This window comes from Schistocerca nitens, chromosome 11 (assembly GCF_023898315.1).
Source record: "Schistocerca nitens isolate TAMUIC-IGC-003100 chromosome 11, iqSchNite1.1, whole genome shotgun sequence".
In the NCBI taxonomy this organism is placed as follows: domain Eukaryota; kingdom Metazoa; phylum Arthropoda; class Insecta; order Orthoptera; family Acrididae; genus Schistocerca; species Schistocerca nitens.
The window spans coordinates 135723830-135738509 of NC_064624.1; the positions used below are offsets into that span (position 1 = coordinate 135723830).

Sequence of the window (14680 nt, forward strand, 5' to 3'; positions counted from 1 at the left end):
AGAAGAAGGGATCGGTTGGTAGGGCATATTCTGAGGTATCAAGGGATCACCAATTCAGTATTAGAGGGCAGCGTGGAGGGTAAAAACTGTAGAGGGAGACCAAGAGATGAATACACTAAGCAGATTCAGAGGGATGTAGGCTGCAGTAGGTACTGAGAGATGAAGAAGCTTGCACAGGGTAGAGTAGCATGGAGAGCTGCATCAAACCAGTCTCAGGACTGAAGACCACAACAACAAGTATATTACCGAAACTTGCGTAGTATTGGTTTAGCATACTTCAACATCATCTTCACAGAAGTATAGTGCCGTGATATGTCCAGAAATGTACATATTGTGTGTGATTATTGTAAACACTGATTGACAATTTATGGTAATTGAATCACAGCTATGTACATGTCAAGACGCTAGCAGCTAGGAGCATATATACGAGGGCGGTTCAGAGAGTAACCTCCGATTGGTCACAGTGCGGGTTGTGGGGGGAGTAGCGACGCCATCTGTGCGTTCACGCACTCAACAGGTCAGTCGGCATCAAGCCGTGGTCGAGTGAACGTCGTACCTGCGCTAGTTTAGTTTTTGTGGCAGTTTGAAATGTGTGCTGCAATAGAAAACCCCGCCAAATGTGAAGTGCGTGCTGTCATAAGGTTTTTTACAGCCAAAGGATATTCTGCAGCAGCTATTCATCGTGAGCTTTGTGCCGTGTACGGACCGAGAGTTATGAGTGAAGGAATTGTCCGTGAATGGGTACGTTTATTTAAAAGTGGACGAGAAAACGTTCGTGATGAAGAGAGGAGTGGTAGACCATCATTGGTGACTGACGAACTCGTTCAGACAGTTGATGCAAAAGTTCGTGAAAATCGACGTTTCTCAATGTCGGAGTTGTCTACTGGTTTTCCACAGATTTCTAAGACACTCTTGTACGAGATAGTGACAGCAAGATTGGGTTACCGTAAGTTCTGTGCACGATGGGTGCCCAAAATTCTTGCCGACCACCACAAAACTCAAAGAACGGCCTCTGCATTAGACTTTCTGTCACGTTATGAGGACGAAGGAGAACCATTGTTAAACAGAATCGTGACGGGTGACGAAACCTGGATTAAGTACGTGAACCCTGAGACAAAAGAACAATCAAAGATGTGGGCACATTCAAATTCGCTTACCAAACCAAGAAAAGCCTCGCAAGATTTTTCTGCCGGAAAACTGATGGCAACGGTGTTTTGGGATGCCAAAGGGGTGTTGTTGGTTGAATTCATGGAACGTGGTACGACCATTAATTAAGACGTGTACTGTGAAACAATAAAAAAGTTACGATGGGCTTTACAGAACAAACGCCGTGGTATGCTGACTTCCGGTATCGTTTTTTTGCACGATAACGCCCGTCCTCACTCTGCTCGCAGAACAACGGCCCTTCTTGAGTCCTTCAAGTGGGACGTTATCAACCGTCCACCTTACAGCCCAGACCTGGCGCCAAGTGATTATCACCTCTTCATGCATTTGAAGAAATGGCTCGGGTCACAGCGGTTTGATGACGACGAAGAGCTCAAAGATGCGGTCACAGGCTGGCTCCAGGCACAAGCGGGTGATTTTTATGCAGAAGGAATTTCAAAGCTTGTGAAGAGATACGATAAGTGCCTCAATCGCTATGGAGACTATGTAGAAAAATAGTGCAAAGATGTAGTTGTAAGATGTATATATTAAAATATTTTTATTTAACTTGGTGTATTTTTTTAAATCAACCGGAGGTTACTTTCTGAACGGCCCTCGTATAAAAGCATATGAAATATAACTGGAGTATATAAAGAAAGCGCATATCATACATTTGAGAATAAATGGCACATAGCTCTGATATATTAAAGGAATAGGCTAGTTGTCATATTTTAGAAGAGAGAATGTGCAGTCAAAATAGTGACTGTTTTTTAATGCAAATTGATTATTAAACTAATTTTTGAATTTTGGTGGGAATGTTTTTACATTTCAAATTCTGCTAAAAGATTCATTTTGTAGCCCTTATCAACTATTTGAAAACTTTTACGTAAGTGAACAGGGATCAGTAACAGTACAGACATGAAAAAAGTGGAAGCTTATGCAACATGGTGCTACGGAAGAATGTTGAAGTTCAGGTAGGTAGAACAGATAACTAATGAAGAGGTACTGAATGCAGTTGGAAGAAAAAAGCAATTTATTGTGCAACTTGACTAATAGAACGGATCGGTTGATAGGACAGAATCTGAGGCATCGAGGAATTGTGAATTGGTAATGGGGTAAAATGTGGAGGTGGTAAAGGTTGTAGAGGGAGGCCAAGGCTTGTACTCAGTAAGGAGATTCAGTTTGATGTAGGTTGCAGTAGTTACACAGAGATGAAGCAGTTTGCACAGGCCAGACTAGTGCGGAGAGCTGCATCAAACCAGTCTTTGGACTGAATACTGCAACAGAAACCACCACCACCACTGTGTTTGCAAAATAATTTGGAATTGATTCCTCCTGTTTATGGGAACAACTAGTCCTCTATTATAAATGTTCTCAGTACGCTTTTCACATTAATTTTCAAGAAAAATCTGTGGTCCTGATGGTACTCGCCATTTTTTTTGTCAGGATATAACTGGTAGATAAAGAAATGATGGAACCACAGAGATGTAAATGATGCGACGGTGCCTGCTTTGGCCAGAGGATACCTGGGTACCGTCAACAAAATGTCATCCGTTTCATCTTTGTTTCCATCACAGTTTGCAATATCTCGTGATGGTTCTGTGAATTTTGATAATGTTATTCCAAGTAATATTAAATTTGGTTGCCTTACGAGGAGAGGTCCCCAGGTGTGGAATCAACTTTCTGAAATCGTGTATATGGGGGTGTGGGCATGACACCCTGCAGTCAGTCACAGTGGAGGGCCCTCATTTTTGAGTAATCAACAAAATGTAATTTCAGAATTTCTTGTGATCCACTACAACCTTGAAAACAGCAGTCATTTCATAACAGCACTGTAGCCTAGTAAGTAATTTGTCTGGTACAGTGAAGTTTGTGGGTACAGATCCTGTTTAGTGTTACTTACATTTTTACATCATAGTTGAAATGACTGCAATCAATATTTTTATTCAATGAATTGGTTTAAATATAATGTTTTCAGTTCTAATCCTTTGCTATGTCATTTAACTTTTTTTGTAGCTCTCCTTTTTTGTTCCTTTTATTGCGTTCTCTCTCACACACTCCACAGCGCTCTCTCTCGCACACTCGCTGCCTCGCTCAGCGGCTAAGTCCCACTCAAGGTCACGCGCCACACACAGAAACACAACTGCAATACACACAGCCATGGAAAACTGTCTGAAAGCCTCCGTGCGCGCTCTAATCTCTCTAATTTTACATTCGTGATCTCCTCGGGAGGTATAGGTAGGGGGAAGCAATATACTCGATACCTCATCCAGAAACGCACCCTCCGTCAACCCGATCTGGTACGGATCCCACACTGATGAGCAATACTCAAGTATAGGTCGAACGAGTGTTTTGTAAGCCACCTCCTTTGTTGATGGACTACATTTTCTAAGCACTCTCCCAATGAATCTCAACCTGGCACCCGCCTTACCAACAATTAATTTTATATGATCATTCCACTTCAAATCGTTCCGCACGCATACTCCCAGATATTTTACAGAAGTAACTGCTACCAGTGTTTGTTCCGCTATCATATAATCATACAATAAAGGATCCTTCTTTCTATGTATTCGCAATACATTACATTTGTCTATGTTAAGGGACAGTTGCCACTCCCTGCACCAAGTGCCTATCCGCTGCAGATCTTCCTGCATTTCGCTACAATTTTCTAATGCTGCAACTTCTCTGTATACTACAGCATCATCCGCGAAAAGCCGCATGGAACTTCCGACACTATCTACTAGGTCATTTATGTATATTGTGAAAAGCAATGGTCCCATAACACTCCCCTGTGGCACGCCAGAGGTTATTTTAACATCTGTAGATGTCTCTCGATTGATAACAACATGCTGTGTTCTGTTTGCTAAAAACTCTTCAATCCAGCCACACAGCTGGTCTGATATTCCGTAGGCTCTTACTTTGTTTATCAGGCGACAGTGCGGAACTGTATCGAACGCCTTCCGGAAGTCAAGAAAAATAGCATCTACCTGGGAGCCTGTATCTAATATTTTCTGGGTCTCATGAACAAATAACGCGAGTTGGGTCTCACACGATCGCTGTTTCCGGAATCCATGTTGATTCCTACATAGTAGATTCTGGGTTTCCAAAAACGACATGATACTCGAGCAAAAAACATGTTCTAAAATTCTACAACAGATCGACGTCAGAGATATAGGTCTATAGTTTTGCGCATCTGCTCGACGACCCTTCTTGAAGACTGGGACTACCTGTGCTCTTTTTCAATCATTTGGAACCCTCCGTTCCTCTAGAGACTTGCGGTACACGGCTGTTAGAAGGGGGGCAAGTTCTTTCGCGTACTCTGTGTAGAATCGAATTGGTATCCCGTCAGGTCCAGTGGACTTTCCTCTGTTGACTGATTTCAGTTGCTTTTCTATTCCTTGGACACTTATTTCGATGTCAGCCATTTTTTCGTTTGTGCGAGGATTTAGAGAAGGAACTGCAGTGCGGTCTTCCTCTGTGAAACAGCTTTGGAAAAAGGTGTTTAGTATTTCAGCTTTACGCGTGTCGTCCTCTGTTTCAATGCCATCATCATCCCGGAGTGTCTGGATATGCTGTTTCGAGCCACTTACTGATTTAACGTAAGACCAGAACTTCCTAGGATTTTCTGTCAAGTCTGTACATAGAATTTTACTTTCGAATTCACTGAACGCTTCTCGCATAGCCCTCCTTACGCTAACTTTGACATCGCTTAGCTTCTGTTTGTCTGAGAGGTTTTGGCTGCGTTTAAACTTGGAGTGAAGCTCTCTTTGCTTTCGCAGTAGTTTCCTAACTTTGTTGTTGTACCACGGTGGGTTTTTCCCGTCCCTCACAGTTTTACTCGGCACGTACCTGTCTAAAACGCATTTTACGATTGCCTTGAACTTTTTCCATAAACACTCAACATTGTCAGTGTCGGAACAGAAATTTTCGTTTTGATCTGTTAGGTAGTCTGAAATCTGCCTTCTATTACTCTTGCTAAACAGATAAACCTTCCTCCCTTTTTTTATATTCCTATTAACTTCCATATTCAGGGATGCTACAACGGCCTTATGATCACTGATTCCCTGTTCTGCACTTACGGAGTCGAAAAGTTCGGGTCTATTTGTTATCAGTAGGTCCAAGATGTTATCTCCACGAGTCGGTTCTCTGTTTAATTGCTCGAGGTAATTTTCGGATAGTGCACTCAGTATAATGTCACTCGATGCTCTGTCCCTACCACCCGTCCTAAACATCTGAGTGTCCCAGTCTATATCTGGTAAATTGAAATCTCCACCTAAGACTATAACATGCTGAGGAAATTTATGTGAAATGTATTCCAAGTTTTCTCTCAGTTGTTCTGCCACTAACGCTGCTGAGTCGGGAGGTCGGTAAAAGGAGCCAATTATTAACCCAGCTCGGTTGTTGAGTGTAACCTCCACCCATAATAATTCACAGGAACTATCCACTTCTACTTCTCTACAGGATAAACTACTACTAACAGCGACGAACACTCCACCACCGGTTGCATGCAATCTATCTTTCCTAAACACCGTCTGTACCTTTGTAAAAATTTCGGCAGAATTTATCTCTGGCTTAAGCCAGCTCTCTGTACCTATAACGATTTCAGCTTCGGTGCTTTCTATCAGCGCTTGAAGTTCCGGTACTTTACCAACGCAGCTTTGACAGTTTACAATTACAATACCGATTGCTGCTTGGTCCCCGCATGTCCTGACTTTGCTCCGCACCCTTTGAGGCTGTTGCCCTTTCTGTACTTGCCCGAGGCCATCTAACCTAAAAAACCGCCCAGTCCACGCCACACAACCCCTGCTACTGATTACACGTGTCACAATGCTCTTGAGGTGACCACTGTCGTCATTGCAGCTGCGGAAGGCAGTGCCGTGCCACCAGACGGAGCTGTCGTGTGGCCGGCCGTGTGGGAAGGACCTCCCGTGCGGGCGGCACACGTGCGCGACGGCCTGCCACGCGGGGCCGTGCCCGCAGACGTGCACGCAGCCCTGCACCAAGCAGCGCCAGCTCTGCGGACACCCGTGTGCGGCACCTTGCCACGACGGGCCCTGTCCTGACACGCCGTGCCGCGAGATGGTGAGAACCCACGAGTGTGCATGCTGTCTGATCAATCTGTCTTATTTATTTATGCATTTATTTACCTTGTCAGTATAAGGGTCTTTGAGTTTTCCCTTATGTCTAACGAAATGTGCTTTGTAACCCAACATTTCAGTTATTTGGCTATGTGTATAGTTCAATTCTTTTATCTTGGCGGCTCGCACATGCCCGCCCAGACGCGGGAGATTGCGGTGTTGCCAGTTGCAAACGACGCACGCGCCAATAGAAGCAGCGCCATAGTATAGTATAGTTTGCAAACTTACGTTTAGGGGGGAGCGCGCAGTTTATGAAGTAAACCCACCACGGCAGCATTAACCCTTTCACTGCTACAGAGACGTGCTCCCCGCATTCCGAGCTGTGTGCGATTTTGTCAACACTGCACTGCTCGCATGTGCAGACACATGGTGTTTAGACTGCTTTGACACACTTTATCATTCGATTTCACAAAAACTATTTGGCCCAATAATTTGATTTTTACACAATTTCTGGACTGATACCTTTCTCCCATAAATGACTTAATTTTGTTTCGATGTTCAACGCAGTTATTGTGCAGCATTATATGTAGTAAACCATTGCACAAAATTTTGAAGAGTTTGCAGAGGTAAAAGTCCATAGCGTATAGTTTCCGTATAGTCGATTTTAGTTGCCACTAGAAATTTCAAAAAATTACATTCAAACTAATAAAATTCATGAAGTAAGACACTTCGATATTGTTTTTAAATAAAGAAAATGTTAAGCACCGAACAAGGTTTGAACTCAGAACCTTTTGCTTTGCAGCCAAACACTACAACCATTATGCTAACGCAGCTCGTCATTCAATACATATTCCGAAGGACTTCAATATAGCGTGCAAAATACTGACAAACACTGTTGGTATGACTATGAATTACTCATGTTTCGTCGAAGTACAATAGGAAATAAACAATTACCGCTGTTCTTTATTGCGAAAAAGCGGTTAGTGAGAATGATACAAACACCTTTCCTTGCTATCGTCTTAATTAGGAAGCTTATTGCTTGTTTGGATTAATTAATTAATAGAATATGAAGCAATTGGTATAAAGAATGCTTTTTCCAAACTTTCTAGAAAAGAAAGTCTGCTATCGAGACATTGCTTGTGTTCAATTAATTTATTTATGACTGAACGTTTCTAAAACTGAAGACACTCATCCGTGCTCTGCACTGCGGTCGAGATCTGGCAGCGTCGTTCTCTGTTCATTGGCTGACTGTGTTTTGTGACGTCAGATGCGCATAATGAACCTAAACTCGGCCGCCATCGTAAATGACGAGCACTTTAGTGCATGAGTAATACGTAACAATATACAGGGCAAGTCACATAAGAGGCAACATCCCTTTTCTTTGTTAACTGTTAAAAATATGAAACCAAAATCGCAATATTACAAAAAGGATAGATTACTACTAACCATATAGCAGAGATGATAGGCACAACAAAAAGACTGTCAACAAGTAAGCTTCCGGCCGTAAAGGCCTTCATCGGAATTACACGTCGTACACACACATGCCCATGCAAACACACACACTCACACAAACGCAGTTCACACACGCATGATTGCAGTTTCTGGCTGCCGAGACCAGACTTGAGATTTTAAGGATTGATAGAAAGTGGGGAGGCGCACAGTCTTGTTCTATGTATAACACTTTGTTGCCCAGCAAATTAGAAAAATTTTGACCCCCAGAATGAGCCGCTAATGTCGTTATTCAAAATGTTGCTGCTGCATTTTTGCTTCAGATACCTTAAAATCCAAAACACATTTAAAAACTGACCAAGCTCCAACGGTAGTTTCATTTTCTATTTTGCACATCTGATCCTGTAGGACCAAGTTGAGGAGCATAGCTACATCTACACTCCTGGAAATTGAAATAAGAACACCGTGAATTCATTGTCCCAGGAAGGGGAAACTTTATTGACACATTCCTGGGGTCAGATACATCACATGATCACACTGACAGGACCACAGGCACATAGACACAGGCTACAGAGCATGCACAATGTCGGCACTAGTACAGTGTATATCCACCTTTCGCAGCAATGCAGGCTGCTATTCTCCCATGGAGACGATCGTAGAGATGCTGGATGTAGTCCTGTGGAACGGCTTGCCATGCCATTTCCACCTGGCGCCTCAGTTGGACCAGCGTTCGTGCCGGACGTGCAGACCGCGTGAGACGACGCTTCATCCAGTCCCAAACATGCTCAATGGGGGACACATCCGGAGATCTTGCTGGCCAGGGTAGTTGACTTACACCTTCTAGAGCACGTTGGGTGGCACGGGATACATGCGGACGTGCACTGTCCTGTTGGAACAGCAAGTTCCCTTGCCGGTCTATGAATGGTAGAACGATGGGTTCGATGACGGTTTGGATGTACCGTGCACTATTCAGTGTCCCCTCGACGATCACCAGTGGTGTACGGCCAGTGTAGGAGATCGCTCCCCACACCATGATGCCGGGTGTTGGCCCTGTGTGCCTCAGTCGTATGCAGTCCCGATTGTGGCGGTCACCTGCACGGCGCCAAACACGCATACGACCATCATTGGCACCAAGGCAGAAGCGACTCTCATCGCTGAAGACGACACGTCTCCATTCGTCCCTCCATTCACGCCTGTCGCGACACCACTGGAGGCGGGCTGCACGATGTTGGGGCGTGAGCGGAAGACGGCCTAACGGTGTGCGGGACCGTAGCCCAGCTTCATGGAGACGGTTGCAAATGGTCCTCGCCGATACCCCAGGAGCAACAGTGTCCCTAATTTGCTGGGAAGTGGCGGTGCGGTCCCCTACGGCACTGCGTAGGATCCTACGGTCTTGGCGTGCATCCGTGCGTCGCTGCGGTCCGGTCCCAAGTCGACGGGCACGTGCACCTTCCGCCGACCACTGGCGACAACATCGATGTACTGTGGAGACCTCACGCCCCACGTGTTGAGCAATTCGGCGGTACGTCCACCCGGCCTCCCGCATGCCCACTATACGCCCTCGCTCAAAGTCCGTCAACTGCACATACGGTTCACGTCCACGCTGTCGCGGCATGCTACCAGTGTTAAAGACTGCGATGGAGCTCCGTATGCCACGGCAAACTGGCTGACACTGATGGCGGCGGTGCACAAATGCTGCGCAGCTAGCGCCATTCGACGGCCAACACCGCGGTTCCTGGTGTGTCCGCTGTGCCGTGCGTGTGATCATTGCTTGTAAAGCCCTCTCGCAGTGTCCGGAGCAAGTATGGTGGGTCTGACACACCGGTGTCAATGTGTTCTTTTTTCCATTTCCAAGAGTCTATGTACATACTCTGTAAGCTGCCATACAGTGCATGGCAGCAGTTATCTTGTACCGCGAGCAGTTATTTCCTTTCATGTTCCACTCGCGGATAGAGTGAGGAAAAGACAACTGTCTATATGTGTCTGCATTAGCTCTATCAATTTCTCGTATCTTATCTTCGTGGTCCTTACGTGAAACATGTTGGTCGCAGTAGAATCATCTTGAGTCGACTTTAAATGCTGCCGCTCTAAATTTTCTCAGTGGAGTTCGTCGAAAAGAATGTCACCCTCTCCCAGGCATTCCCATTTGAGTTTCTGAACCATCTCTGTAACACCAGAGTTGTACAAACTTACCAGTAACAAATCTAGCAACCTGCCTCTGAATTGCTTCGATGTCTTCCCTTAATATGACCTGATACGAATTCCAAACACTCGAGCTGTACTCAAGACTAGGTTTCACTAACATCCTATATGTGGTCTCCTTGACAGGTGAACTGCCCTTTCCTAAATTTGTCCGAAGTCGATCATTTGCCCTCCCTACCACGATCCTCATGTGCATGTTCCATTTAATATTGCTTTGCAATGTTACATCCAGGTATTTAAATGGTGTGACTATGTCAAGTAACACACTACTAATGCTGTATCCAAACATTACAAGTTTATTTTTCCTGCTCATCCACAATGACTTTTCATGTTCAAGGAAAAATTTCAGTACGTGAAATTAACAGAGACAAAATAATGTGTAGGCTAAATAATGTTTAGATGAATCCTATCCAGATGACAAACTCTCAGTATATATTACCGTAATCAACAATACAACACAGGAATTAGCTTAATTTTTCCCTAACAGAACAAGAGTCAGCCATATGGAAATTCTTCAGTTTAGAATTAAATGTGCGATGATTACTGCCAAGATTTTTCGTTTCTAGTGGTAGTGTATTGAAAATGGCTTTCAGGAAATATTGCATGCCTTCCTGAACAAGAGTCAAGTAGGTGTGATCCAGATTCACTTTCTGCCTAGTATAAATTCATTGAAAGGTACTATTTCTTGGGAATTAGTTCATATTGTTAATAACAAACAATGTTGAACAAAATATACAATGATCCAGATTCACTTTCTGCCTAGTATAAATTTGTTGAAAGGTACTATTTCTTGGAAATTAGCTCATATTGTTAACAACAAACAATGTTAAACAAAATATACAGTGAGAGACCAATGTCAGAACTCCCCTACTCCTGAACCAGGGTCTACAAGAACAACATAGACCTCATATTGCTTGAACTGCCCATTTTGGAGTCAAGAATACCCTTTGTGAATGGGATGAGTTCCTCCACAATATAATCCTGTATGTCATAAGCAAATGAAAATAAACGATGTGGACTAATTTTCATGATCGACCCTCACTTATTGAAGATACCATTGTATTAGCAAATATAACAGCATTCAGTTTTTGAACAAGATCCTGAACATGGGCTTTCCTTTACATTTTACTATCTATCTGAGCAACTAGAAATTTTAACTGTTCAGACTCATTAATCATATGCCCATTTTGTGTAATCAAAATATCAGTTTTAGTGGAATTGTGTGTTATAAACAGTAAAAACTGAATCTTACTGCCATTTAGTACCAGTTTATATTCTATAAGCTTTACTTGAACTGCTTTATTTGATACATTGCCTATGTTGCACTCAACATCCATCACTGCCAAGCTAGTCCTGAGTTACAAATTTTACAGTAGCGATGACAGGAACAAGTCTTGCAAACCCATATTGCTGCTTCATTTCAGTTGCAGGAATTGTGTCAGGAAAGTGTCCTCGTATAAGCCTATTGCTTACAGCTAGAATATAAACAATTTCTTGTGCAGTGTTGTGCTTTTCTGGAACAGTCCTTCACCAGTTCCTTCAGACTGTTCCCACTGAGAGATTTCTTCCTCCAGTCCATATACTTGTTTAACAACATTCAAAAGATCTCAAAATGATAAGTATATTTGCATAACACTTGTTAATGTTGACGATGAAATGTTTCGCAAAAGTGTCTGAGAAAAGTATTAAAATTGAAAGACCAGTGTCAGATAGTGTGATGTGAACATCACCAATTGATGTTCTCATGCCAAGCTCTGCCATCGTATCAAGCCTTTCAACTGTTACTTGTTTTTATAAAAGCTGTTTATTTAAACATGAGTACGTATGTAGATTTGACACAGTTTTCCTAAGCCAATTGTGACACAGTAGAAGTTAGTATATATACATTATCTCATCGAAAGTATCTGGACATGTTATGGTGGACGTCAGCATGGGGTCTGTCCAACACGTTTATGATGACTTTTAACTCTCCTGGGGTCACTTTCAATGATATGTCAGAACGTCAGTGGGATCAGGTGCAAAAGATCCCAAAGGTATTCCCATTGTGTTCGGATTGGGACTTTGCACAGGCTAGTCCATTTCAGGAATATTGTTGTCTACCAACTATTGCCTCATTGACGCTGCTTTATGACAAGGTGTATTTTAATGCTGATACAGTCAGTTATCATCTCCAATCTATTCTGCTACTGTACACTGTAGACAACACTGTGAAATGTGTTTGTATCCTTCTGCATCTAGTATTTTCTTAAATGCAGTAAGGGGACCAGATTCTGGTCACGAAAAACACTGCCCACCGTAACACCACCTCCCCCGTACTCCACCGGATTGCTACAGGGTATAGTGTGATTACACCACAAGTGTCACCTAGCATTAACTACAGAAAAGTGTGTGTTGTGAGGAGCTGTTCAACCATTGCACCTCATTGTTTGTAGGTCACTATATAGAGTCACTGTGCTCGCTGGACTTCTGGTAACATTTTGTGACTTGTGAGTGATTCCTTCTGCTGATTTCATGCTATTTTTTACCACCACTTTTAGCAGCACTTGATGTTTGCTGTCCATCATTACACAAAGTCTGCCCGATATCGGTTTAGTCGTAGTTGTTCCTTCACATTTCCACTTCACACTCGTGTCATTGACAAGTCTACATGGGCAACTTGAGAAAGGTAGTAATATCCCTGACGGATTTCTTACTCAGATGAAATACAGTGACTAGTCCACATCAAGTCTCTTAGCTTTCCTCAGAGATCCAGTCTGCTGTTTTGCAACTCTACTGATAGCAAAATACTCCTCGCCTCCTTTTATACCGGCGGGTCCACCTCTTGGGGCATCTGATGATCTGATCGTCAATTCTGCATTGTATAGGTATATCCGCATACTTTTGGTCAGATAGTGTTGTTCCATTTACAACAGTTTTTGGCCGTGCTGTATCTGTGTCATATAAAGTAAGACCGAGGTGAAATACATTTTTTCTCAGTAGGATATGTCCGTTTGTTTGTCACATGTAATGATGGAGAGCTCCTCATGGCAGTGTTTGCACGACATCATAGTATTGCAACCACCTTGCCTTTCAGTTTTAGCACACCTCTCAGATACTTTTGTGAAGAATTTCAACACCAACATTAAGAAATGTTACACCCTATAGCCACTATTTTGAGATCTTTCAAATTGCATTTAAAAAGTATAAAAAAGCATACTTGGTTCAGTATCTCTGGTGGTCCGAGAATTAGTTTTAAACATACTATAAAGTGATGTGCCCATCTGCCTACTATCATTTGTCAAAACCCTCATTTCAGTACTTTGAACAGTTCACTAAATAAGAGGTGCAAGTTTTAGGGGATTAACACTGTAAAGACAATGTAAACGTTAATGGTGTTTACACTGTACTGCAATTTTGTACAGGAAAGTGAGATGAACAGTCAATTTGATGTAGGATACATGCAGTCTATCAAGTAGGGAAACAATTTCAAATTTGTCTAAAAAAGCTAGAACACATGCTTGCTGTGTGATTTTGTCAACTCATCTTGTCCTCTTATGCCACTGGCATGGGTGGCTATTTTGTTAATATTAGTAATTTAATCCTTCTTTACGCAATTTTTTTTCTCGGTAACTATAATTTGGTACACATTTAGAACTGGTTATGGAACATTAGAAAAATGTTGTAAAAAATTTTCCACTTACAGTTTTTGAGAAAAGTTGATTTTTTGGTACTTCACACATACGCAAAGCCGCACATGCATGGTCAATGCATAGGTTGTAAAGTAAGCTCAATAGGAAAAAGCTGAAACATTTCAAAACTATAGAATTAACAAAAACAGTGGAAAAAACTTAAATGTTATCTTCATTTAGAGTATATTTGCATGCAACTAAGTGACTTTACATCCGAGAAATGAGGTGAAACATATTTTCCTTATTCACACAAATATTTGTTTTATATTTTTCTTATAAAACAAAATTTTGAAACAAAACTATCAAAATTACAACAATAGAGAAAAAACGTAAATGCATTGTAATCAAAATACGTATAAGTTATTTAATTTTTTTGTGGAATGAGGTGAAATAGTTATTTGTCTTATTCAAGTACAAATTTACTTTACGTTTTTCACATGAAATAAATGTCTTTCCTTTGTACTTGATTTTTTGCACATTGTTCTTTCCTCATTCCAAATCGGCCAGTGGTTTACTGGATCCAATCGTACATCTTCTGGTGGTAGCGAAGATCCCTTGACTTTTATTTTCTTGTTGTCTGTTGGGTCGAAGCTGCTCGGTCTTCCACGCTTTCTGGGATTCTGGCCTACCTGGTATAGAGTTTGGGCTAACTCAGCCCTAAACTTCGTGATTCGCGCGCATGTCTGTTGATTGTGTTTCAAGAAGCATTCTTTGGTACAGTATGCATGAATTTATCATCATTGTATCAAGTAGGTGAAAAAGTAGATGAAGATACCATCTCTTTGATCTTATCTTGATGTGATGTCTTCCTATGTTGCTGTCAAGCAAATCAACATTTCCCATATGAGAATTGTATATGGAGATAACTGCTGGACTATACACCATTACATGCTCCTTTTTCTTCCTGCCAAATCTTCTCACTTCTGATTTTAGAAGTTCCCCAACAAAAGTGGATGGGAAACTGACATTGTTGTTTTCCTTGTACAAAACAGTAGAAACATCAACTGACTCAAAATTCCTGTGCGATTCCTTTTTGTGTTCTTTTTCATCACTGAACTTGCAGTTAGGATTTCTATTGCATTGAATTGTACCAACGCACTGAATTCCTTTCTTGAACAAATACATGGCTAAATCCAGAGA

General features: G+C 42.2%; 1 protein-coding gene across 1 annotated transcript in view; it reads left to right on the plus strand.

The window, feature by feature from the left end:
- The window catches only part of LOC126212713 (protein shuttle craft), a 283723-nt gene that overhangs the window by 199551 nt on the left and 69492 nt on the right, over nucleotides 1-14680 (plus strand). The window contains exon 15 of the mRNA XM_049940125.1: nucleotides 6004-6225. Within this exon, the coding sequence (XP_049796082.1) occupies nucleotides 6004-6225 (222 nt within the window). The remainder of the gene's footprint in view (nucleotides 1-6003; nucleotides 6226-14680) is intronic.